This window comes from Jaculus jaculus, chromosome 1, assembly GCF_020740685.1.
Source record: "Jaculus jaculus isolate mJacJac1 chromosome 1, mJacJac1.mat.Y.cur, whole genome shotgun sequence".
Lineage (NCBI taxonomy): Eukaryota > Metazoa > Chordata > Mammalia > Rodentia > Dipodidae > Jaculus > Jaculus jaculus.
This window is the reverse complement of record NC_059102.1, coordinates 317,554,276-317,581,522: the sequence shown is the minus strand read 5'-3', so window position 1 is coordinate 317,581,522 and position 27,247 is coordinate 317,554,276. Positions and strand designations below refer to the sequence as shown.

The 27,247-nt window shown below is 40.3% G+C and overlaps 2 protein-coding genes and 1 pseudogene across 2 annotated transcripts; 1 reads left to right on the top strand and 2 right to left on the bottom strand.

Moving 5' to 3' along the window:
• Positions 1–1,864: 1,864 nt before the first annotated feature.
• LOC101595804 lies at positions 1,865–5,520 on the bottom strand (annotated as a pseudogene).
• Positions 5,521–11,719: 6,199 nt separating this feature from the next.
• On the top strand, positions 11,720–12,679 carry LOC101602186 (olfactory receptor 6K6). Its single transcript, XM_004671091.2, has one exon. It carries the CDS (start codon positions 11,720–11,722, stop codon positions 12,677–12,679), a length of 960 nt encoding a protein of 319 aa, XP_004671148.2.
• A 7,356-nt stretch (positions 12,680–20,035) lies between these two features.
• LOC101602475 (olfactory receptor 6N1) lies at positions 20,036–24,152 on the bottom strand. Its single transcript, XM_004671092.2, has 3 exons — positions 24,059–24,152; positions 23,237–23,282; positions 20,036–20,992 (listed from the first exon to the last, which is right to left on the bottom strand). Exon 3 carries the CDS (start codon positions 20,972–20,974, stop codon positions 20,036–20,038), a length of 939 nt encoding a protein of 312 aa, XP_004671149.1. The 5' UTR covers positions 20,975–20,992; positions 23,237–23,282; positions 24,059–24,152.
• Positions 24,153–27,247: the final 3,095 nt, after the last annotated feature.

Genomic DNA, 27,247 nt, shown 5'->3' with positions numbered 1-27,247 from the left:
GTATTAGGTGTGGCTCTTAAGACTCTCAGAGTATCTACAAAGATGTTCTTAGGGGTTGAGTTTCCCTGCTATAGGAGTATTCAAGCAGGCTGAGTGGAATAAAATACAGGTAGATTCTAAAATTTAACTAAACACTGTACACATTCAATCAAAAACAGCCCCGAGTATGTATGCAAGAGTAGTTATTATAATGACCAGATCCTCTATCAACAAAGAGGTTTAGATTTCTGGTCTGTTGAGGGATCCAAGTCAGCTTGTGACCAAGTGAGACCCTTCCCTGGTGCAATCCCAGTTACCTTGGGTGATTTTGGTCTCAGTCAAGTTGCTGCCTGGGTCGTCGGGCTGCTGTTCTGATTTCTGGAGCTGGGCACTTGCTTTTCCTACGGGGCAAACTGAGCCGCTGCTGCTGCCTCTGCTGCTGCCATAGCTGCCACTGCTGAAGCCACCACTGCTGCTGAAGCTGCTGCTGCTGTGTCCACTGCCGCTGCTCCCCCTGAAGCCGCTGCTGCGGGATCTGCTGCTGCTGCCGCTCCTGGGTCTGCTGCTGCTGGGGCCGCTGGTACCGGTGCTGGAGCCGCTGGTGTTGCTCCTGAACTCTGCTCCTGCTTGGGTCCCGTTGTCAGCCCAAGTTGGCATGGCCGGGTCCCAGGTCGCTGCTCTGTTCGCTGGAGCTGGGTTCAGGCGGTGGGGGAGGGGAGGGGAGGGAGCCGCGGCTGCTCTGGTTCTCTCGATGCTCCACGTGTGCTTCTACCTCGCGGTCTGCTCCTCCGCTGCTCGCTGCCGCTCTCCCCTCACGTGTCCCGAGTTGCGGAGAGCGCGGTGTGAGGGGAAAATCCCGCACCTGGCTTTTCCTGCGGCTCGAGCCGAGTCTGGCGGTTTTCTGCTGTGCCACGGCCGCAGCGGTTGGCCGAGCTGCCGGAGCCACTTTTCCGCCTGTGCAGGCTCTGGATGCTCTATAACTCTTCTACTTCTCCGCTGCCCCTTTAATTTCCTATACACCTCACTTTTTAGTAAAAGTGTGTATTTTGCTGAGTTTTTTTGGTCTTTTTCCCCCCTAGGCTGCTTTGGCATGGTACCTACGCCGCCATCTTAACCGGAAGTCTCCCCTAAGGAAACATTTAGATATACTAATTATAAATGTAATTATTCCCTAGGCCAGGACCTTTGATGAAGTTGTAATAGATGGTACCACACAATCTGAGGGTGGAAAATGAGAAAGTATCCTTTTGTAATCTACAAGTAATGAAAGGATGGACAAATCTGTAGCAGACTTCTTTTACAGATCAATAATCCTTGTTAGAGGGAAAAAAAAATCCAACCAACAGATGAAAATAAATTGTGCATAGAAATTTTAGAAACTGATTGTTTGCATTTAAAAATATATGCCGAGGCTGGAGAGCAGCTCACGTGTTAATACCACGTCCTATGTAAGCATGAGGGTCTGAGGGGGCCTGAGGTCAGCTGGGTTGAAGTCTCCAGAATCCACAAAAACAGCTGGGCATGGCCACCTCTGTCTGTAGCCCATCTTGTAAGGAATCAGAGACCCTGAAAATCTCCAGAGCTTGTGAGAAACAAAACAAAACAAAACAAATAGCACACTCTGGGAGCAGAAACCCTGGCAGAAACAGCTGGTAGAAGAGTCTTGGAGTCTGACTGAAGAGATTCCACTGTGGCCATCACAGGCTAGCCAGCCCACCATAGGCGCATTTATAAGGGGCTGCAAAGGCACATGTGCATGCATATATCACACTACGCATATGCACATGCATGCACACGCACACGCACATGCACACACCCAGTCATACGGGAACAAAACATCTAATATAGAGGATGAGATGTCTCCATAGATATGAGGGAGCACAGGCTAGCTCCCAGAGACTCTGACCATCTGTTGAGATTAGAAATTTCTCTTAATGGCATCTCTCGTGTCTTTGATCCTCAGGCTACAAATTATCGAGTTGAAAAATGGGGCAAGAACAGCAAACATCAGGGCAATGGCCTTGTCCAGAAGTGGTTGGAAGCTAACAGAGAAGCACAGGCACATGAGCGTCACACCGCCAAAAAACCAGCAGGAAAATAGTGACGTGGGCCACACAGGTGGAGAACGCCTTCTGCCGGCTCTCGAGGATTGTTGTGATGATCCTCAGGCAGGAAAGGGTGACCACAGAGGCGCAGCGTCGGATGGAGTCTGCATGGATCACATCCTCAACCAGAGTCATCCATGTGTCTGCTCAGGCCAAGCACAGCACATTCTCAAAGTCACAGAAGAGCTGGTGGGTCTTGTTGGGGCCACAGAAGGGAAAGGAAGAAATCCACACGATCTCTGGCAGTAACATAAGGAAGCCAAGGATGCAAGCAAGAGCCCATGGACAGCTGGGCGCACAGCCACGGGCTCATGATGACTGGAGGGATAACAGACGGCCATATGCCTGTCAGTGGTCATCACTGAGAGGACAAGGCCCTCTGTGACCCCGAGCGAGTGGAAAAAAATATATCTGCAAAAGACAGCCAATAAAAGAGATGCTCTTTTCTCTGCCAGCCAGGTTGGAGAGCATTCTGGGAATGGTGACTGAGGTGAATCAGACCTCCAGGAAGGAGAAAATGCTGGTGGAATTGTACATGGGGTTGTGGAGGCGTGGTCCAGCCAGACTGCAAAAATCATGGCGTTCCCAACAACAGTGAACGTGTACATGAAGAGCAGAGGGAAGAAGAGGCTGCCTCCTTTGAGCGGAGGGAAATCCAAGAAATAAAATTCAGTCACCTTTGTGTGATTCTCATGGTTTATTCTTTCAGAAGTTCCACTTGTGGCTGACAGAACCTCCAAAACGAAGGAACAGGTAGTAGAAGCAGCATTTTGTTAACCTACAAAAATGCCTAAAATCAGACTGCTTAAACAATATATTTGACATGGGATGTTTTGCAAAGTATTAAATGGCCTTGCAAGATTTATTTAATAGATATTTTGTTGTCAACTATTCTGTCTGGTGAAGAAACATTTGGCTTTTTGTAAATACACAGTCCTTGAATTATAACTTGGCATTTTTTAAAAACTAAGAGCCTTATTGTTTAGAAACAGCTCTCTGCTCTGCAGTCTAAGGAAAATATTTTACATATAAACCAATGGACAAAGATATGTGTTAGAATATTTATTGTAACAATAGAATAGTTTCAGATTAAATAGGGAACTTATAAAATCAGATTCCAGAAAATTCATGTGACCATTTGATTGCATTGCAGGATGCTAAGCCTTGGCTCTATTAAATTCAGTGCTTGGTTGGGAAGTTGTTGAAGATGTAATATTGGAAGTTTGTTTCTAAAACAAATGTCTGTTAATTGTGAACTGAGTGTAGCTACAGTAGTCACCATCACTTAAAATCAAAGAGTAAGCAGCTAGACACAAATGGAGATTGCCTTGGCCAAAGGAGCCCAAGCTTGTTCTGTTGCCTTTTAGAGACCCTGTGGGTTATTAAATCTAGTTTTAATCAGTAGAAATATGAAGGATAAGAGTTCCGTTAGCATTTCTTTAAAAAACTCACTTCTTTAGAAATAGAACTACACAAGTTAAAAAAAAAAAAAAGCTTTGATTGATTCCTGTTTTATCTACTCTTATGCAGTTTCTTTCTTTCTAGCTCCAAATGTGTCCTAGTGCAATTCACTCTTTTTCAGATTCTGAAGCAGGTTTTCCTCCATCCAAATGTCTCAACCCTTTCCAGGAAACCTTGCACCGGTGGGCAGTTTCTGAAAGCTTCAAACTAATTCTTTTCAGCATGACAAATAGTATAAATTTAAATAATATTATGATACAGTTATATCAATTTGACATCTCTATCTTTTCCATCTATTATCCTTTCCTGGTGTGACAAGACATCCTACAATTGCTCAACTTCCCTTTCTCAGGGAAAGTAGGAAAATAAGAATGCAAGTGATCAGGATGCCCCATTCATACTACACGTTGGAACTGAGAAAGTGTGACCCAGAAGAAGGTAGGATTTTATTGCCTTGAATCACTTAGAATGGGTGAATAGGCTCATAGGAAATCTCTTTATTTGTTTTTTATTTATTTTTTTTTTTTTTGAGATAGGGTCTCACTTTAGCCCAGGCTGACCTGGAATTCATTATGGAGTCTCAGGGTGGCCTTGAACTCATGGTGATCCTCCTACCTCTGCCTCCCGAGTGCTGGAATTAAAGGCATGTGCCACCACACCTGGCTTTCATAGGAAATCTCTTTAATGGAGATATTTGGGAACAAAATTCCATCTAACAGGCTTGCTGCCTTTTCTGGGGAAAAAATTGCCCAGAATCCCAACAGTAAACTACCATGGTTGTTGTGGCATTCCTTCATGCCTAGTGATCTTTCCTGACTCCACTGTATCAAATGTAAGCATCCTAGATTAGTAACTAAGCCAGGAATTGGTAAAAGTAACAAGTCATACATACATACAGAATCCCCATATCCCCAGTGAAATTTCCCCAGGTATTTGTTATATTATCATAAACTGTTCACAGCCCCACCTCTGACTTATCATTCTCCCTTCCTCTTGTGTTTGTTTGTGCAGTCACAAAGTTTTTATGTCTTTTTATAACATCCTCACCTCTTCAGAAACCCTTTCCTCAAATGCCTCAATTGCTCTGCAGTCTGACAAGCTGGGAGGTTATAACCACTCTCTAGACTTTTCATGGAACAGCCTAGGGTGAGAGCGTTTCAGCTGATTCATTCTTCCCAGAGTCTAGGGGGAAATTAGGCATGCACAAGAGCCTAATTAGAGAACTTTTGTAGCAACACTTCTTTCTCTTTCTTTTGAATTTTTATTATGTATTTATTCTGAGAGAGAGAGAAAGAGAGAGAGAGAGAATGGGTGCACCAGGGCTTCCAGCCACTGCATATGAACTCCAGTTGTATGTGCCACCATGTGCATCTGCCTTACGTGGGTTCTGAGGAATTGAACCTTGGTCCTTAGGCTTCACAGGCAAACATCTTAACTGCTCAGCCATTTCTGCATCCCTCTTGTCTTTAAAATTGAAATTGTACCTACTGTCTAAGCAGGTCACTCCAGAGAAAAATGAAATACATAACACATAAGATTGTTTTATTTTTATACAAAAATATGTAATATATGAATTAAACATTGGATAGAAAATAAAATGGAAGTAGCAAGTAAGGGACTGAAAGAGTATTTAAAATTTAAAAAAAATCAGGACATGGCTCTCCAGGGTTAAAAAAAAAACCCCACCTCCACTAGAGATATCTATTGGCTTTGGATGATCAGATTATAAAACAGCAATATTAAAAGATACACTCTTAATACACATTTGATGATTAAATGAACTCAGTTTGGCAGTCAATGGTCAAAGTTACCTTTCTTCAGTCCAGTTTCATTCAAGGAGTCTTAGCATCTGCTAGATACCTTTCTGCCTCACGTTCCGAAGCTCTGTGTCTCCTCTCATGCACTTCCTCAGGTGTCCTTCTCCGTGCATCCCAAGTGTCCTCTCTGCCTTGTTTGTCCGTTCAGTTTTCCTCATGCTCAGGAATGCTCATGTTGAAGGATACTACAAAAAGTCTTTATTGTCACTTTCTTATGTTCTCAGCAGAGAAGCTCACTATTTTGTCTTCTCTAATCTGTTTATACATATTTTTTCTATCTTTTTTGTTCACACAATCCTAGACTGCACTTAAAAAACAACACACTGAAAATGGCTTTGAATTCCACCCCATGTTTCTCTCTAATCCATGTAGTTGAGCTTTTTAAAATTTATCTTTTTGTTTGTTTGAATGTTTTTGAGGCAGGATCACTCTAGCCCAGGCTGATCTAGAACTCACCATATGGCCTTGGATAGTCTTGAACTCACACTATCCTCCTACCTTACCCTCTGAGTGAGCCACCATGCCTGACTCATTTGTTTTCTCAGATTTTGAATTTTGAAGTAATTTTGTCTATTATTTGACTAAGCTAATTTAAACATAATCAAAACCAATATATTATTTAGTTTTTCCTATTTAGCTTTATATAGGATCATACTGTAAGATTAGTTAAAAATTTAGTTTTTCCTCCAACATTATATTTTGCAAATCATTTATGGTGATATGTTTAGTTACAGCTTTAAAAGAAAATCACCACTGTCTTGTATAAATGTGACCATTTAATCATTCATGAGCCATAAAAATTTTAAACATATTTTTATTTATTTGTTTATTTGATAGAGAGGCACATAGATGATCCAGGGCCTCCAACCACTGCAAATGAACTACAGACACATGCACTACCTTGTGGAATTGGCTTATGTGGTATCTGAGGAATTGAACCTGGGTCCTTTGGATTTTCAGGCAAGTGTCTTAACCACTAAGCCATCTTTCCCGCCCGCATTTTTTTTTTTTTGAGGTAGGGTCTCACTCTAGCTCAGGGAGTCCTGGAATTCACTATGTAGCTTCATGGTGGCCTCAAACTCTTGGTGATCCTCCTACCTCTGCCTCTGGAGTGCTGGGACTAAAGTCATGGGCTACCATGCCTGGCTTCAAAATTTTTATATCATAGAATATTTTCATCTTTGGTTTTTACTAGATAATGCCATAATGTTTTGCAAAGTCTGTTTACCATCAAAAATAAATGACGTTTTTGTTATGTATCTTTCTCAAATTTCTATGTCATCGTATTTGTTGCAAAATAATGTACACATTGAAAAGGTCAAGAGATGCACATTTTAAGACTTGTAAAAATCATTCATTACAGAAAATATAAATTCTAATGCTTGCTGAGTGAAAATTTGAAAGGAAAAAAAAATGGATATCTTGATGTGTACTCCACAGAATCTGTGCCCTGTCTAACGTCTGTCCAGTCTTAAGTTTTGGCCATTCTGGGTTCTGATCAGACAGGCTGTGTGGTTTTAAAAATTTCTCTGTCAATGGCCCCAGGGAGTGATTCATTGTCATGTGACACTTTCCCTAATTTGTTCCTTAGAGGGAAGAGTGAGATGCACCATTTTCCTTTAGTTACTGCATCAGCTAAGGAGAAACTCCCAAGTAGAGACAATCTTCCCATCATAGATTGTCCCTGAGGAGGCTTCAGGGACATGCATTATGCTCATCAAGACACTGGAAGGGACCCATGGCTACAGAGATGCTGAAGAGAGTTCAGTGTCTTGGGCAGTGTGGGTACTGCAGACTCTGTGGGAAATCTCACCTCCCAGCCAAGCTTCCAATCTGCCTGTGCTCCTATTATACCTGCCCAATATTTTCTTTGTATCCACTATTATTCAGAATCTGGCTGGTGCCTTATAAGGTAACCTTTATGTTCTTGGAGCTTTATTACAAAAGTATGGGATTAGAATAATAGAGGTATGAAATCCAGAAGAAATATCAGAAAGAGTAGAGTTCAGTTAACAGACTAAGCTGTTGATAGTTACGGTCTTTCAGGAACTGAAATTCTGTTGCGGTTGAAAGTACTACTGGTGACTGAGGAGTCACAAGACAGGTTAGCGCCTTTTTTAAAATGACTAAAATCTAAGTCTGGTGTCTGTTTTCTATATAAAGACTATTTTACAGCCAGAGCTCTTTGGTCGCTGTTGCATATCTGTCACTCTATAACCGTTTTTATGTCCTCTATGTGTTTCTGGAGCAAGAATAATGTTTGTTGACCTTTTATAGCTCTTCTACCCTTAGCAATGATTGTAACATAGGGAATCATGAGTGACAGTGAAAAGAATGTATAAATGAGGAAATGAGGAATACTGATGCAGGTTTACTGGTTACAAGAGTCTCAAGCCTAGAATAACAAAGCATTTACTTTGTTGGGCTCTTTTTAGGTGCTATTTTTTTTAAATTGCTTTTATTTATTCATTTATTTGAGAGAGAGAGAGAAATAGGCAGGGAGAGAGAACGAGAGAGAGAGAGAGAGAGAGAGAGAGAGAGAGAAAAGGGGCACTCCAGGGCCTTTAGCCACTGCAAATGAACTCCATATGTGTGTGCCCCTGTTCATCTGTCATACGTGGGTCCTAGGGAAGTGAACCTGTGTCATTTGGCTTTGCAGGCAAGCTTCTTAACTGCTAAGTCATCTCTCCAGCCCTGTGCTCCTTCTAATCGGACTTTCTGGTCTTTTCTGTGTGGTATTCTGCTCTCTCTATTCAAGTATCTTATACTTACTGCTGAGAGTGAACATACTCTGGTGTTTCTGGTAGAGAAAAGTCAACCTCAGATAAAGCAGAGAAGTTAATGAGCTTCTCATCAGAGGACCTCAAGTTTCTCAAGCCACTGTCCTAGCAGAATCTGCCCTTCTGCTGAGTCCTGCTTTTTCCCCCCCATTTCAGAGATTGTCTCTGTTCCCTTTCTTTGTTAGAGCCCAATGCAGACAGTAAAAGCACCATCAATAAATTAGTTTGCCTCATCTGCAATGCATTGGTTTCTATCTGTCTTTGAATTCCTAAAGAAATCACATAGGCTCTGTTACAACTGGGACAGTTCTACATACACAGAGGGGCTAAAAAGATAAGCCCTGGGAGATGACTAGTCAGTAAAGTGCTTGCCACAGAGCACAAAGAACTGAGTTCAGATCCGCAGCAAACACATAAAAAACTAGGCATAGCAGTGTGCATCTGTAATCCCAGCACCAAGGAGGTGGGGGCAGATGGTTTCCTGCTATTTTATGGCTGCTAGTTTAATCAAATTAGTGAGTTTCGGGGTCAGTGAGAGACCCTGATTCAAAAATAAAGTGGAGAGGTATTCAGAAATATACCCAGTGCCAACTTCTCGTGTCCATACATGTGCATGCACACACACACACACACACACACACACACACACACACACACACGCGCACACACACACACACACACACACACACACATACACACACACACATAAAGAAGGCAGTGACTTCTAAGGCAAACAGACCTGCCATCTAAGTTTACATGCATATATATTCAGGTTTGGCCATGTTAATTTGAGCCAGGTCTTCCTCTTGCTTGAACTCACTTTCTCTATAACAGTCCAGTAACAATCTATAATAGAAATGAATAAATATCATATAATAGGTAAAGCAAATGTACAAAATCTATTCCATAATAACATTTTATTTGTCGTATGTTTCCTCCTAAGTAGTTTTTAAGTCTAGTTTGGAGAAATAGTGCTGATGCATGCATGTTTTTCACTTTTTGCTTTAAAAAAAATCATTAACAGAATCGATAGTTGCAGGCATACTTAGGAAGGGCACATCATGTTTTGGTACCATGCTTTTCCTCATCACTGCCCCCATTCCACTGGAGGCCCTCCTCAGTGGAGCTCTAGGTATTCCCCATGGGATTATGAGTTTTGAGTTGTGGGATCAGCAGTCCATTTTGGGAGGAGGCAATGCTTCTGAGTATGATGTCCCTACTTGTGGCTGTTACCATCTTTCCACCCCCTCTTCCACAAAATTCCCTGAGCATGTAGGGTGTGTTTTAAATATACTTCAATGATGAGCTTAGGAACCTCTGGACGTTTGCTTTGGTAGGTACTGAGTTTCCTCAGGGTTTGTCTCCTTCACCCTGGCACTGATTGTCACTCTCACCATGGAATCTGAATCCTTGCTTATCTCCTCAATTCCTCTGTGATTTCAGCTTGGCTGGAGTGTGAGGGGTGGTTTATCTCTTTGGGTCTCACTGGCTTCTGAAAAAGAAGAACAGATTCTGCAAAAGAGAGTGAAGTCAGCATAGGTTAAATGGGATAAAAGTTATTAGTTTATGGAGAAGTTGATGGATGTAGTCTCTCTTATAGCCAAAGACTAGTGGGAACTTCACACTGGAGAGTATAATCTTTGTCTCTATAGGATTCTGACCTGGTTCCCAATCCCAGATATTGGTTTCTTTCCACTGAGTATATCTCTTAGACAATCAGAAAGCTACTGGTTACCCACCAAGGCTGTGAGCCACTATTGCACTGGTGTGTGCATCTTGTCAGGGTGTTTGCTTCTGAGTTGCTTAGACCCCCTGGTGTCTTGGACCATTGTTGGCCACATTCCCCCAATAGCTCATGTAGTGCTTCCAAGCACTAGACAGGCTACATGTCTTGGGTCTGGCTCTGTTCTCTTCTAAAATCCAGCCAAGTCTCTCCATGCTCTGTGTCAGAGGCATATGGTGTCTTCAGTAATAGGGTCTTACCTTTCACCTTGGGTGGGTAAACAAGTGCTCTGACAAAAGCCTGTCATGTCTGGGGAACCTCGTAAGTCTCTCTGATCAACAGCTCAATGTGGGTAGCAACCGATTTCTGGTACTGGGAGTCACAGGACAGGCCAGAGACAAAAACAATTTTTTTAAAAAGATTTTAAGTGGACGGAATCATGTATTAGCAGTAATACAAAGAAAAAATTAGACCCTTTTAGGAATTAGATGAAAAAAAATTGTTCTGGAAGTGAAAATCAATATCACTTCCATCACTACAAGGATAATTGGAGGACATTGGTGCCTAGGATTTCAATAGAAGGGGATAAAAATGACCAAAAACAAAAATATAAAACACAGATTTTATTTTTCTGCATTATGGATAGAATATATAGGATATTTGGTTCCAAAATTTGACTGGTGCCATATTAGAGATGGCAAGGATTATGAGGATGAGAGATACTATTTTTGTCTTTGAATTTTTTTAAAAAAGAAAGAACTAGCAAAGCCATATTAAGGAATATTCATCTGTATAATGACTTCTTAAAAGTACTGATACTAGGGGATGAGATCTTGAACCAGCGTGGTGAGTGACAATGCCTGTAGCCATCACTGGTTCTACTTAGCCTTGCAAGGAACTTGGTCACCCTTTCCTTCAGTGGTAGATGCAAGGCTAATTTCCTTTCAACTAATTTTCAGAAATTTTAAGCCCATGACTTCTGTTATTATGACAGGTATGATTTTTCAAAAATTGGGAGTGATTTACTTCCTTTCTTTCTCAGATTTAACTTTCACAGAAGGAATAGGTTGTACTGGGGTATCATTGTAACCTTACCCAGAAATGTCTACCAATTGGGTGCAAGGTGATTTGGGAGAGAATCTTGGCTTGAACATCTATCAATATTTTGGGAGCAAATTTTGGCTTGAACATCTATCAATATTTGCCTCTGTTAGAGGAGAAGGGAAAGTTACAGAGAAAGCAGAGAATACAGGAAGGAAAATTTTCTCTGGTCAGGATAATCTCCATCTGATCAAAACATACATGTAAATTCAAATCCAGCGAAGCACCAGGTGGATTGCGACCTCCCCTGGCATTCGGCTAGCTCCCAATGCCGGAAAGACCAGCAAAACTATCTTTTATCAATTATTGCCAGAAGAAGTCCTGATAGTCCCCATGTGCTTTATGAACAAACCTGTTTTTTTTTTTTTTTTTTTTCCTGAAGGGTAGGCATAGCAAATATTTGAAAATAAGTGCTGAAATTTGAATGCTAATCACACAGGGAGAGGGAGTGAGAAGCTGAGAAATTCTACCCTGTAGTAAATGATCAACCCCCCAGAAAATATTTCCAGAGCGAACTTTCTGTGTTGCTTCATACTTTCTTCATATAAATTGCTGATGCTCATAAAAAGGGTAGATTAAGATGCAAATATTTCCCATGTTTCTGGCAAGGAATTATTTAGCTTGAGACATACTTCTAGCTGGCTTGTGTGGGTCCCATTTGGAGTATAAGATAGCAATAACAGAAAGGAATTGATAGATAATAAACATTGAAATCCCAGGCATTTCCTCATCTATTTTTATTTTCCTCTGCAGATGACCCAGTTGGTGGCCAGTGGGAATCGAACAATGGTGACCGAGTTCCTCTTCTCCATGTTCCCACCTCTGCATGAAGGTGGTCTCTTCTTCTTCATCCCCTTGCTCCTTGTCTATGTGTTTATCATAACAGGGAATCTAGTGATTTTCATTGTTGTCCAGTTAGACATGGCCTTGCGAACACCCATGTATTTCTTCATCAGTGTCCTTTCCTTCCTGGAGATCTGGTACACCACAACTACCATCCCCAAGATGCTTTCCAACTTAGTCAGTGAGAACAGGACCATCTCTCTGGCAGGCTGCCTCATGCAGATGTACTTTTTCCACTCACTGGGGATCACAGAAGGCTGTGTCCTGACAGCAATGGCTATTGACAGGTACATAGCTATCTGCCTTCCTCTGCGGTACCCAACCATCATGACTCCTAAGCTCTGCGCACAGCTGACAGCGGGCTCCTGCTTCTGCGGCTTCCTGCTTGTGCTCCCTGAGATCACATGGATGGCCACGCTGCCTTTCTGTGGCTCCAATCAGATCCATCAGATCTTCTGTGACTTCAGCCCTGTGCTGAGCCTGGCCTGCACAGACACGTCCCTGGTGGTCATTGTGGATGCCGTCCATGCCGTGGAGATCCTGGCCTCCTTCCTGGTCATCGCCCTGTCCTACGTGCGGATCATCGTGGTGATTCTGGGGATGCCTTCGGCACAGGGGCGACATAAGGCCTTTTCCACCTGCGCCACCCACCTCGCTGTGTTCTTGCTGTTTTTTGGAAGTGTGGCCGTCATGTATTTGCGATTCTCAGCCACCTACTCAGTGTTCTGGGACACAGCAATAGCTGTCACTTTTGTGATTCTTGCTCCCTTCCTTAACCCCATCATTTACAGCCTGAGAAACAAGGACATGAAGGAGGCTATAAAGAGGCTTTTCCACTCTCAGAAGAGAGCAGCTGTGGCTGGGAAATAAATCACAGATCTGGATCCCAGAGACTGAAGAGCCATATGGAGATTCACAATCTAACTCTTTTTTTGTGTCCATGATGCTTGATGTTTTATTTATTTATATTTTTCCCATTGCCACAACTGTTCCTCCTATTGCTGTTAATAGGGACAATGGGCTGATACATCCAAGTCATTGGTGACAACCAAATGAACTATAAACACCCACCAGGTTTATCATACCTGAATCAGCATGCGGATTTTCCTGCTTTTCACAAAAGTTGGCTTTCTCTTCACCCTGAACCTTCTCTTCGGTGATATTTATCTGGTGGAGGACCAAAGAGCAGTACCCACAAGATGCAGCACAACATAGTTCTGAAAATTGCTATTGTTAACGTTCCTCCATTGCCTTCCAGCAACAAATTTACACCAGTCAGAATTCCGCACACACAGCTGCTTAACACAAAAAGGCTTCTCTACATTTAAGCTAGCTAAAATATTTTATGGATATAAATCGTCCTAGAATAGTTAACACTTTAAAGTTAATTTGACAGATACTAGTTTTTAAAACTTTTTGTTTGTTTATCAAGGTAGGGTCTCACTCTAGCCCAGGCTGACTTGGAATTCACTATTTAGTCTTAGGGTGGCCTCAAACTCTCTCTGTTCCTCCCAACTCTGCCTTCCGAGTGCTGGGGTTAAAGGCATGTGCCACCATGCTGGGCTCTATTCTTTAAAATTTGAAACTAAAGCTCTGTTTTATTTTATTTTATGGGGTCTTGTATTTTAGTCTTTAATCTATTTTAGTTATATTTTAATATAGGGAGATAAGGGTCCAATATATGTGATAAGGCTTAAATTTATCTTCAGCATGCAACTGTCCAGTTTCCCAACATTATTTACTGAAGAGACAGTCTTTTCTCCACTCTGTGTTCTTGCCACCTTTGTCAAGTATCAATTGAGCATAAATATATAGATTTATTTTTCAGCTCTCTCTTCTGTCCCATTGGTCTACAGGTTTGCTTTTTTACATGATTTTCCACATGACATGTGAGTATCATGCTGTTTATTGTAGGTTTGTAGTCTATTTTGAAATGGCTAGGATAATGCTTGACCTCCATTCTTTGTGTACAAGATGGCTTTAGCTGCTCAGAGTCTTTCATTGTCCGTAGAAATTTTATGGTTGCTGCTTTTTTTCTTTTGTGAAAAATACCACTGGATTTTGGTAGTGCTTGCCTCAAATCTGTGAGTTGCTTTGGGTGGTATGGAATTTTAACAAAATGAATTCTGTTTTTTTTGTGAATGTAGTATGTCCTTTCACTTTTAAAAATGATACCTATCTAGTAACTGTATGTAATTATAGGATGAATTTGGAGATTTATTTATTTATTTAACACAAAATATACATATATATTTAAATGAAGTTAATTAGCATTTCCATATCCTAAAACAATTTGCAGTTTTATGTGGAGAAAATTCAGAATTATCTCTTCTAGCTATTTGGACAAACACTGTAAGTTACTGTTAATTCTAGTAAGCCTAGCCTACAAAGCACGAGGATTATCTCACGGCTTATCATGGTATGCACTACTCATTTTCTCTCTGCTTTCTTCCTCTCTTCTCCACTCTCATCACTTCCATGCTACTCTATACTTACATTAAATAAAAGTGAGACTATGTGGCATTTTTCTTTATGTGCCTGGCTTATTTCACTTGAAGTAATATTCTCCAGGCTCATCCATGTTCCTGCCAATGACTGTATTTCATTCTTTTTATGGCTGAATAATAGTTCACCATGTAGTACCTCATATGATCTTCATACATTTATCTGTGGATGGACATCTAGGTATAGTCCATATTTTGGCTATTGCAAATAGAAGTACAAATACTTTTAACTTAATTATTGCTTTTATTTTGGATATATTCCAACTAATGGAATTGCTGGGTCACAAATATTTCTAATTTTTTGAACCTCCACAGTGATTTCTATAATGGCTAAAGTACTTTATATTCCAACTGGTAGTATAAAACAGCTCCTTTACCCATATGTATGCGAGCTTCTATTGCTTTCTGTCTTTTTGATAGCTCTTATAGATGGGATGAGATTATATCTGAAGGTGGTTTGGTTTTCTTTTCCCTGATAATTAGCTAGGTTGTACATTTTTTCATATGCTTGTTAGCCAGTTGTTGACTTTCTTTTGAGATATGTCTATTGGATAAGTAGTTGGGAAATTTGAAAATATTTTCTTTCATTCCTCAGAGTGTCTTTTCACTCTATTCATTGTATTTGGTAGGTGTGTGTTGTGAAGGTCTTTTATTTGAGTACTCAAAATTTTTCTTTAAAAGCAATCTTTATGTAAAGAAATGCATTGGCATATCTTTTCTCTATTTTTAATAGCTTTACAATTTCAGGTGTTACATGCAAGATTTGAATCTGTTTTAGTTGAGTGTTGCATAACATGAGAGACAGGGATCTAGTTTAATTTTTTTTTTTCATATGGAATCCAGTTTTCCCATCATTCTTTTTAAAAGTATATGTTATTTATTTATTTGAGAGAAAGAAAGAGAGAGAGAGAGGGAGAGAGAGAGAATGGGCATGCTAGGGCCTCTAGGCACTGCAAACGAGCTCCAGAGACATGCGCCCCTTGTGCATCTGGCTTATGTGGGTCCTGGAGAATCAAATCCATGTTGTTTGGCCTTGCAGGCAAATACCTTAGCCACTAAGCCAGCTCTCCAGCCCTTTCCCATCATTCTTAGTGGCAGAGAATTTCCTTTCCCCAGCGTGTATTCTTCCTTCCTTCTCCAAGTTAGTAGGATGTAAATTGCTCTATTTCTGGGTTGTCTGTCTGATTCCATTGATCCATGAGTCTGTTTTTTATGATAGCATCCTCGCACCTTAGTTATGATAGTTGGTAGTGTGTTTTGAAGTGAGTTACTGTAATGGGTTTTTCTTTTTTTTTTTTTTTTTTTTTTTTTTTTTTTACCTCTACAGCTTTGACAATTCAGGATATTTTGTGATGCCATTAATTTGAGAATTTTGCTTCCTATTTTTGTGAGATATGTCAGTGTATTTTGATAGTGGTTGCATTTAATTCATACTTTGTGTGCTATGAGAAATTTTAAAAGATTTATTATAACGTTTAATGAGAAAAAATAAATATTTCTTCATATTCTAAGTGTTAACTTTTCACCTTTTTCTTTGGAGGCAAAATCTTGATATGTATCCTAGACTGGCCTTGAACTCACAATCATAGGACCTCTGTATCAGTAGTGCTGGGGTTCCAAGCATGGGTTACCATTCCTAGCTGTCTTTTCACTGTCTTGCATTCAGGGCTCACTTTCTACACTTGCCTCTGCAACTCTTCATAAATCAACATGCTGGCTGACACCACTGTTTGTTTATAGGGATATAATTTGGTTGTCTTTGTAACTGGTACTTCCATCTCTTTCTCCTTTTCTCTGTTAAAAATATCCTAAAGGTAGCTGGGTGTGGTGGCGCACGTCTTTAATCCCAGTACTCGGGAGGCAGAGGTAGGAGGACTGCCATGAGTTCAAGGCCACCCTGAGATGACAAAGTTAATTCCAGGTCAGCCTGGACCAGAGTGAGATCCTACCTCGAAAAACAAAACAAACAAACAAAAAAATCCTAAAGGCATGAATTGTATTTGCTTGCTCAACATTTTAGGCAAGGTTTAGCAATGCTTATGACAGATTAAATTTCTAAACTGTCTTCCATTTAATGAAAGAAGGGGTTAATGGTTTATTATCTTTAAGGAAATAGAAATAACATTATTTGGAGTCTGATTAGTGGTATGTAATTGAACGTTTTCATAATCAATATTTGATCCTCTACTGATAAGAAATACTCAGATGAACAAACATTCTGCAATTTCGTGTAATAATAAAATACTCTTATATTTTATGTACTCAATAATAGATTTTTTTCCCACATTTGTTGTAGTAAATAATTAGCTTAAAATGAAATAAAGGAGGATTCCAATGTATAAAGTTAACCTGTTTCCTGTCATTCTTTACAAGGGATGCGTTTATTAGTACACTAAGAATGACACACAACTCAGCAGGACAGAGATAAGACGAACTCCATGCCTCTCACAGGAATTCCCTCTAGCTCACTTAGTCCTTTTCTTTAGTAACTTTTTGGGACAAAATACAGTTGTTGTTGTTGTTTTCTCTAACTAGGGATCTCTATTTTTTTTTCTTTTTAAAAGCTAATTTGTTATTTATTTGCAAGGAAAACAGAGAAAGAAAGGGGAATTAGGCATGACAGGGCCTCTTGCTACTTAAACTCCAGATGCATGTTTCATTTTGTGCATCTGACCTTCCATGGGTCCTGGAGAATAAACCAAGGCTGTCAGGCTTTGCAAGCAAGTGCCTGTAACTGCTGAGACAGCTCTCCAGCCCCTCTATCTTTCACTTAATTTATCTTAATTAGTTAACAAAGAAGTGAGTTTCCTCCTAGCTTTTTCTTGGCATCTTAAGTTTGATTTACCCTCCCTATATTCCATTTTATATCCCCGACACCATTTTAACTTTTCCACATCCAGCAGTCTGGCCCTGTCCCTACTTTCTTTGGTGATAAATAATTCTGCTTGCAAAAGCCATGGGTTGTTGCCAAAACCCTTGTGCCCTGGCTGGCTGCCTTCCAGTGGTCATGGAAGACCATGAAGCCCCCAAAGCCATGGAGGCTATTGATAATGCTCTTGGATGCCCACTATCACTGGACAGTAAGACCCTGTTGCTGAAGATGCACTTGTATGTCCATAGTTGCACAGTGAAAAAACAAACTGGAATTGAACTGGAAGACTCCTCCCCACCATTCAGCAGACACAGAGCTGAAAAGTGCTATGCAGGTTACTGGGTGAGAAAATTTATCAGTAGGCTTAACAATCATTCAACACCCCTGCATGTTACCTGTTTTGCTACCAAAATGTGTCAAACAGACTAGTATGAGAGTAACCAACTGCTCTCTGATTGATTTTGAGACTTTACTCCATATGAGAAAATACATGCGTTGTACTGAAAGGCAACACTTTTATTTATTTATTTATTTATTTTGGTTTCTTCAAGGTAGAGTCTCGCTCTAGTCCAGGCTGACCTGGAAGCCACTCTGTAGTCTCAGGATGGCCTCTGACCCATTGTCATCTTCCTGCCTTTGCCTCCAGAGAGCTGGGAGGAAAGGCGTGCACCACCATACATGGCGGAAGCCAATACTATTGACTGACCAAATGAATATGATGAGCCCACTAAATTGCCTCCTTCTATTTATACAGTTCTTCACATAGATTTAAAACTTGCCTAAGTGCTGAGAATAGTGAAGGTTGAATGATCGAGGCTAATTGAGACATTTATAATATCCACTCCAAGACCCAGGGAGCATTGTGGAAGAGCAGACAGCAAGAGTGTAAGAGCTGCACAAGGGATGAGCACTTTGGGACACTGTATTCTGGATATGATGTGATTGTTACATTGTAGCAACCTCCTAGCAGCAGTTGCCATCTCCATAAGAACTCCAAAAAAATGAGCTCAGCAATACTTCCTCATGGATAATGGAAGAGAGTGAAAAAAATTAATGAGAACAGGAAAGGGCCTTATTGGAAAGGCATTCAGTGCAGGGGCATATATAAGGAAGGGAAAAAAAAAGATACTAAGATGAGAAACAAATTACATTATCTTCATGTATGAAAATTTTCATTTTTTTTGAAATTTTTGAAAATTAAAAAGATAAAAAAGAAATTATATTTAATATGTAAAAATTGAAGGAATATACCAAAAAGATATAAAATAAAATCACAATCAAGGAAATATAAGTTTTCATAATAAGGTTGAGTTCAAATTTTATTAAAAGACTCATCTGAGATTGCTAGGCGTGGTGGCACATGCCTTTAATCCCAGCACTCAGGAGGCAGAGGTAGGAGGATCAACCTGAGTTTGAGGTCATCCTGAGAGTTCTAGGTCAGCTTGGGCTGGAGCAAGACCCTACCTTGGAAAACCAAAGAAAACAAAGACTCATCTTGGATAAATAGCTAAAACTTGAAATACATGCTGATTTTGATACATACTATAATATTGAAATAAGATGAAAGTTTAAATATTACAAATATTCTCTATGTATTAAAGGTACAAAATAAATACTAGGAAATGGATGCTGCAAAACTTTCAGAGCCATATCAGCTTGCCCTCTAAATATTCATTCTTATCTCCATAAACTGGTGCTGCTCTCAGTTTTTCCCAGAGAGGTTTCTTTTTGTCAATAAAAGACTCAAAACTCATCAAAGTGCTAAGACATGAGTGTTGAGTGCTCTATAATAAGTGGGACATTTCTAACATGCCCTCCAAGACCCAGGGCATGCTGAGAAGAAGTGGTGGAAAAAAAATACAAGTTCCAAAGGATGGGGAGGAGGAGTGCTTTGGAATTTTGTCCTTTAGACATGAGGTGGCCATTGCATTCATGACCTCACAGCCGCAGTTAACTGCACAAGACCTGCACAATGTTGGGCCCATAAACAAGTCATAGGAGATGGAGGAGGACAAGGAAAATACATCAAATTATGAGAAAGACGAATTGGATAGAAGAATGGATTCAGTGGGAGAGAGTGTAGGGAGGGGATAAAAGCCGATTATAATCAACAAACAATATGTACCTCTATGAAAATGGTCAAGAAAAAGTTAAAAGATATATACATACATATTTATATAACTGGGTATTATATTAAAACTTAAAATATGAGAAATTGAGTAGAATAAAATTAATAAAAATGAAAAAGTGACATTTTTTTTGCTAGCTGCTATATAGTAGACACTGTATATAAAGACCCCTGCAATAAAATGTTATAGAATGATTAAATATGTTTCAGAGAGATAAATTTGCTTTCTAAATCCCAAGAAATAGATAAGTAGCTCAATTAATTAGTACTTAAGCTCAGATACATGTGATTTCAAAGTTAACTTTAATATATCAGATTGTTAAGTGACACATCAAAAATCATTTACTTTTCGCTCTAACTTTTATTTAACAATCATTTTTTATATAACCAAATGAATTATATTAAGTAAAGTAACTTTGAACTCTCACGCAATAGATGAAGGTACACATTTGGCAAACACTGTAAGTAAGATACAAAACCATCTGAGATTGTAGAGTAATTGCAGTATACTGCGCAAAGAGAAAGGGTACATGTTGCAGTCTCTGGTGAAAAGCTGAGTATACCCTGAGCAGATAATATAATGTAACACTGAAAGCCAGCCAGCACTTGCCCCAGCTCTATCATCCCACAGAAAAGCCTGGAAAGATTGATCCCCCCACCCCACTGATGAGCCAGTCCTACGACGATACTGTGATCCCTTCTTCCACCTGCTCTGCCCACAGTCACCCCAGTATCCCTGCTCTCTTCAGCTGCCTCTTCACGGCCTCCTTGATCTCCTTGTTACGCAAGCTGTAGATGAAGGGGTTCAGAAAGGGGGTGATCACTGAGTAGACCACTGCCAGGGCTCGGTCATAGTCCAATGAGTAACTCTTCTTCAGCCTCACGTACATGAAGAGGATGCTGCCGTAGAAGATGAGGACGACCGTGAGGTGCGAGGCACACGTGGAGAAGGCCTTCCTCTTGCCTGCAGCTGAGGGGATCCTGAGTACAGTGCAGATTATCTGCACGTAAGAGCTGAGGATCAGCAGGAAGGTGGCCAGGATCTTGCAGGAGTTGATAACAAAATCCACCAGGACATTGATAGACGTGTCAGTACAAGCCAGACTTAGCACAGGGGGGAAGTCACAAAAGATGTGTTCAATGTGATTGGGGCCACAGAAAGGAAGGCGAGACACCAAGGAAATTTCAGCCACTGGCCCGGCCAAACCTCCCAACCAACAGCCGACAGAGATCTTGGTACTGAGTGCCCGGGTCATGAGGGTGGGGTAGCGGAGGGGCCGACAGATGGCTAAGTACCTATCATAAGCCATTGCTGTCAGAAGGTAGCACTCGGTAGCTCCAAGCGAGTGGAAGAAATAGATCTGTAGGAGACATCCAGCGAATGAAATCGTCTTCTTTTCACTAAGCAAGTTTGCCAGCATCTTAGGGATAGTGGCAGCCGTGTAGCCCAGCTCCAGGAGGGAGAGCACACTGACAAAGTGATACATAGGTGTGTGCAGCCTGGGGTCCAGGTGGACCACCAAAAATATCAGCAGGTTTCCCAGGACAGTGGTGAGGTAAATGGCAAGTAACAAGGAAAAGAGATAAGCGTGGACACCTTGGAGGTGAGGGAAGCCCAAAATGACAAATTCCGTTACCTGGCTCCAGTTTCCAGTGCCCATTACTCTGTGTTCATGCCTCTACAGAGGAAAACACAGAAGAGACAAGGGGGGAATTAAGCCATAGAAATCTAGAAAGTACTTCTCCAAACACCTTTGATTCCCCCCCCCAAAGTAAGGTGTTCCTCAGCAAATACTCAGAGGCTAGCATTTAAACTCGACTCCTGCATACTTCTCCAGTCAACAGACTTCTTCAGAGTCTCCACTGGATAGTTAGACTTAAAATGCCTTTTCTCAATAACATAACCCGTTTTTGGCCCCCACGTTCCATACTATAACCTGATTGCTTTGCTTAATGAAATCTAGTAGGCTTTCGAAAATTAAATATTCCTTATCTAAATCATGCATTGTCATTTATGTAATCTTCCTTTTCTAATGTATAAACCATCACTTATACTAATAGAATACGGCTATGGTATGTATAGCCGTATTCTATTAGTATAATATGAGGTGCATTTTCTTATTCCATGCTCCAAATTATTTTGTTCTTCAGCTTCTTGACTGCTATAACATCAAATCTTTTCTCCTAAAGTTTTCTCATGGAAACCTCTATCCAAAGTCGTCTTTCTCTGAGCACAGAGATCACAGTTTCAGAATTCTCTTCAAAAGTGGTTAAAAGAGCTGGGCATGCTGGTGAACACCTTTAATCCCAGAACTTGGGAGGCAGAGGTAGGAGGATCACCATGAGTTTGAGGCCACCCTGAGACTCCATAGTGAATCCCAGGTCAGTCTGGGCTACAGTGAGACCCTACCTCAAAAAAAAAAAAAAAAAAAAAGTGGTCAAAAGAGTAGATTTGAGAAAGTTTGAGCAAATAGAAGAGGTTCAGGGCGGGAGAGATGGCTTATAGGTTAAAGTGCTTACCTATGAACCCTAAGGACTCAGGTTACCCATGTAAGCCAGGTGAGCAGGAAGGCACATGCGACCGGAGTTCATTTGCAGTGGATGGAGGTCCCATCCTCTCTCTCTCTCTCTCACTCTTTCGCTCTTGCTCTCCTTCTTACTCTCTTTCCATATATATGTGTATGTGTGTGTGTATATCTGCCTCTTTGTCTCTCAAATAATTAAATAAATTTTTAAAAAGAGGTTCAGAAAGACAGGCAGCAAATCCAGCCTTCCCGATCCTTTTCTATACTCCTGCTCCATGCCAGCCCTTTCCTTGGGTTCTTCTCTTTCATGCTCCAGTTCCCCTAACCTTGATGTACTATTCTAATTTATTTATCCTACAGGTAACATGTGTTATGTTCTGCTGGGATGAGATCACGTGACAAAAATGGAGCATTTCCTATGCTACATACTTAAAAGATAAATAAAATGTGGTGCCTAGCACTACAAAATTACTATTCTTGCTTTAAATAAATTTTAACATCTTTCCGTTGCCCATGAATTTGAATGTTTCTGTCTTGTACAGCATGATGTGGTGAAGTATGGGGCATTGAGGAATGATTAGATAGAGCTAGTGAATATATGACTATGGCTATCATTTTAGTGGTGAGAAAATTTAACATCCATTCTGTGAATATTTTCAAAAATATACTGTTACTAACTGTGGTCTTCATGTTGTCTGAGAAAACCAACATCCTAATAAAGAAAATATGCAACTAATTTTGAGACAGCCATTTTCCAGAACATTCCATTAATATATAAATGTGGCATTACTTTCAGTGTAAAACAGCAAACCTCCACTCTTAACCCACTGTTTTCCAATAACCTGCTTTACTTCTTCCCCTATCTCCAAACACAACTCACTTCAATTCTTTGCTTGCGGCTCAGCATCTCTCTGGTCTTTTGGGGGCACCTTATATAGAAGTCCAGACTTTTGCCATCCAGCATCCATACTGTGGACTGCCATCACCATTCCCAATTCATCACTTTTTTTCCACAAGATTTGTCATCTTCTAGCAAATAAAGTGTGCCTTTTGTTCCTTTTACTTATTACCTCCTCTGTGAAGAAACTTCCATGAGGGAAAGGAAATTATCATTTTATTGTGCTAACTGGTGTAATACTTCCTCAACTTCATATATTCCTATCCTGAGTCGAATGAAGACACCTAAACCATTGTTTAGCTCAAACTCACCACTTTCTTTCCTTGACTTTCATGGTAAAATTGACCTTCCTACCTCCTTATACCCAGTGGTACTTCCCCAGCGCTCTTCCAATTGTATCTCATCAGCCACTGCAAGAATTTTATTCATAAGTCATTATCCCAAAGCATCTTTCCACAAATATTTAGAAATTAATAAACAAACTACGTACCTTAACTTACCTGCAAAAATGCTTGTTACGAAGTCACATGTACTTCAGCGATGGCGCTTGAAGAGAAAGATGATGGCAACTAAGATGATGCCCTGGCTCCTTGCCTCTGGTTACTCACCCCTTCCACTGGTGCCCTGACTGGAGTCCAGGCTTGTACAAAACCCCGCATACACACACATTGACTTTTTTCTTACTTAGCTCCTTAAAATCGTATTTCATTGCTCTCCCTTCACTTCAGTACATGTTTAAAATTAGTGAGGCTTTTTTGGTATTCTGTTCTACTTTGTTACAGCTACATATTCCGGGGCTTATGTCAACTGAAGCAAAAGTCCAAAGAGCTTAAACAAGAAAGTATCTCAGTCACTGTCTTCATTTTTATAAAAGAGGAAACTGGGATCCAGAAAGGTAAGATGCCTTGCTCAAGGCTCTATAGTTAATTAGAAACATAGCCAAATTTCCAATCCTGGGACAGGATTCTTCAATGTAGCATTGAAAAAGCTGGATGTGGTAGCTCACATCTATAATCCCAGCATTCAGAAGACTGAGTCAGGAAGGTTGGTGAAATTTTAAGGCCATTGTGGTCTACATAGTGAATTTCAGGTCAGCCTGGGCTATAGTGTGTGACTCTGTCTCAAAACAAACAATAAGAACACCTTACTTATTAATAATAAATTGCAACATAAAAAGCAGATTATGTCAATAGTAATATTTTGTGTTCTGAATAATATGTTCCATGAACCCTAATTATTCAATACTTTTCCCTATTTGTGAATACTCTAGATCTATTCTTACTGATCAGACTATAAATAAACATGATAAAATGTCTACCTACCACATCCTTACCCAGGGCTTGACTCTGACAATTGGATCCAGCAGTGATTCCTGTCAGGGTTGAAGTTGGAAGAGAACAGTCTGCTCACTTCATAGTTCTTATTTGCAGAGCAACATGCAGCCATTCCTGAGTCCTGGAAGACTCAAAGTTTATCACTTAGATAAAACCTGTGGGAGTAAATCAAACCCTAAAACATTCCTCTCCCATGACCTATACTCGTGATTGGGCAGAAGTCCCCCGGCTTTGGAAGCTGACCCCATGAGATTGCCAAAACACTCCCTCAGGAAGGAAACTGGCAACCACGAAGTTCATTACCCAGTAGTCCTTCCTCACAGACACATGCACTGCAGAAATAACTACCAGTCCAAATTGAGGTAAAATGTGCCTCATGACAACAGTTTCCTGAGTAAGTAAAACACAATAAGCAACCTTGAAAGTCAGGGCCAAGTGAGTGCCTATGATGTGTGACTTGGGAGAAACCACTAACTCCCAGTTATGACAGGGAACCTTCATCAAAGGTGATAGCCTGCTCAGACCCCAAGATAGTGAGGACAAGCTGATCCCTAATCTTGACTGCCATTATATCTACAGTCACTTCAGCTTCTGTTGGCCACCAGTTCCTCATTGAAGTGTGTGTTGTCCAAATGAGATGCAAAGGTTACTTTAAAAAAAAATTTTTGTTGTTTTTGTCGGGTAAACATTAAAATAATGATTTAATATTTGAACTAAAGTATTATTTTATGTCTTGTTATGGTTAGACTTTAAGTGACCATTTTGTTTTTGCATAAACTTATTCAGATTTTCTAAATATCTATGATTGTGAGCTAAATGACCTCTACTACATTTTTTTATTAGAATGCCCACCCACCTATCTTCTTAAATCACTTCCTTTTTCTGAACTCGAATGCTCTTTATCAATAAGAGATCTACATGTATTCCTGTGAGTAACTGTCTAAAAATCATTTGTTTTTTTTTTTTTTTTTTTTTTTTTTGTTCCTGGTGAGAATTCTGTATAGCCATGATCCTTCAAGCCCTTTTCTTGACGACACCTCAATCTCAGCCTATAAAAATATTGGGTTCTCAGTACAAATGAATGTATCTACCATCTCTTCTGGCCCCAGCATACATTAAAATAATTAAGTTAATTCAAACATGCTTTATAGCTCACATCCATATCCGTAGGATGCTAATAGCTCCTCCCCATGTCTGTCTATTAAAGCTCAAGGCTATCAAAATGGGTTGCTTGTTTTAGCCAACGCTTGTATGCCATGACAACCCTTTCTTACCAAAAAGGTTCACATTGGTGAGCCTTTCCTTGACCACTTGAAGATTTATATGTGTAACCTATAATTCAGGATAATGTTAAAGTTTTTCAGTTATGCCATTAGAGTGGGATCAAATTCAACCTGGGATGTATCTTTACAAAAGCACAAAAATTGGGTATATTACAGAAATGGACATGAACCAAGGAAAGATTAGATACACTAAGAAGGTAATATCTATAAGCCAAAGAGAAATGCTGTTAAGTAATTTATCTTGGACTTCTGGCCCAAAGCTCTCTTAGGAAGTGTTCATATTATTTAAGAGTCAGTCTATCTTATTTTGACATGGCCAAACAGAGATTTATGAATGGCCAATAAGTACAAGAAATGATACACGACACTACCAAGTAAGATACTTGCTCACATTCACTGGATGGCTTTGATCAAAAAGGCAAAGAATGGCCTGGAGGGGTGGGAGTGGTTCAGTGGATAAAGTGCTTGCTGTGGATTGCTGTGGGAGGGTAAGTACCTGAGTTTAGATCCTTAGAATCTCTACAAAAGCCAGAAGTTGTCACACTTCCTTAGGACTAGAAGGGAGGTGGAGACATGATATTGATCACCTAAAAGCTTATGGGCCAGCTAGCCTGGAGAAGGCACCTATGAACAAGAGACCCTCCATCACACAAGGTGGAGGTGAAAACCAATGCCTGAAGTTGTCTGATGATCATCACACATGTGCAGTCCACACTTATACACATATTACACACATACCACACACATATATACACACACACATATATACATATACATATATACACATATACATATACATATATTATATGTATATATTATATGTATAATATATGTAACATCAACAGAACATTTGCTGGTGTGGGTTCAAAAATATCAGAACTCTAATTTGGTTACAGACTGAGAACAGAATTTTGTTTCCTTTCAGACCTTTTAAGTATATTAACACTTATTTTAAGACTCATAATATAGTGCATTTTGTGTTTGTTTCATGCATCTGCGTATGGTCAGATGGAGTTATATGTAAAAGTCAAGTTGCTCAGGTGTGCTGACAGTGTTGCTAGATCTTCATTATTACCATCAATATTCCTCCCTGTATTTCTCCTACTAACTTTTGAACAACTGTAAAAGTCTCCCCATAAGGGAATGCACAGGACTAGATGCATCCTCACTGCTCAGTGGGAGGAAATTCATGTCAGGTACTGTGAGCTAAGTCAAAAATCCAATCCTATGGCTTGGAAGGACATAGACACTAGAAGTTAGCTTCCACTGGTCTTTGGCTTAATGCAGATATTATGCTGATCAAAAAGCCTTCTAAGTGTATACATTTAAGCTCTTTGATTAATGGCATTTGCACTTGTAGTTAGAGAACCTTCTTCTTACAGATGGTAGCAAATGCCAGGAGGACCCAAGAATCAACAAAATGACAGGAAGAGTAAGCCTAGGACCCAGAACAGGCTGAATCATTCCTATCACACCCGCCAGGGCTTAGGGAATGTGGCAAATGTAGCAATAGAGAGAATATGATGCTTCTCTCACTGCTAGCCAGAGAACAATCTCTATGAAGATGGAGTAGATACTGAGGGTAAAAAAAAAAAATACTCATCAAAGTATAAAATAAGAAGCACTACACTAAAAGAGATTTCTATCATGGCCTCCAAGGCTCAGGAAACACTGTGAAAGAAGAGGAAGAAAGAAAGTAGGAGTCACAGGGAACACAGGCATACGTTAGGACACAGACCTCCTGACATGAATGGACTCATGCATTCATGACCTTGTAGAGGTATCAGTGCCCCCACAAGACCAGCAAAATTCTGAGCCCATCAAAACTTTGACATGTAGGGCTGAGGAGGAAAATGTAAGGGGGCAACAAAACAGAGGAAAGGACTACCTTGAA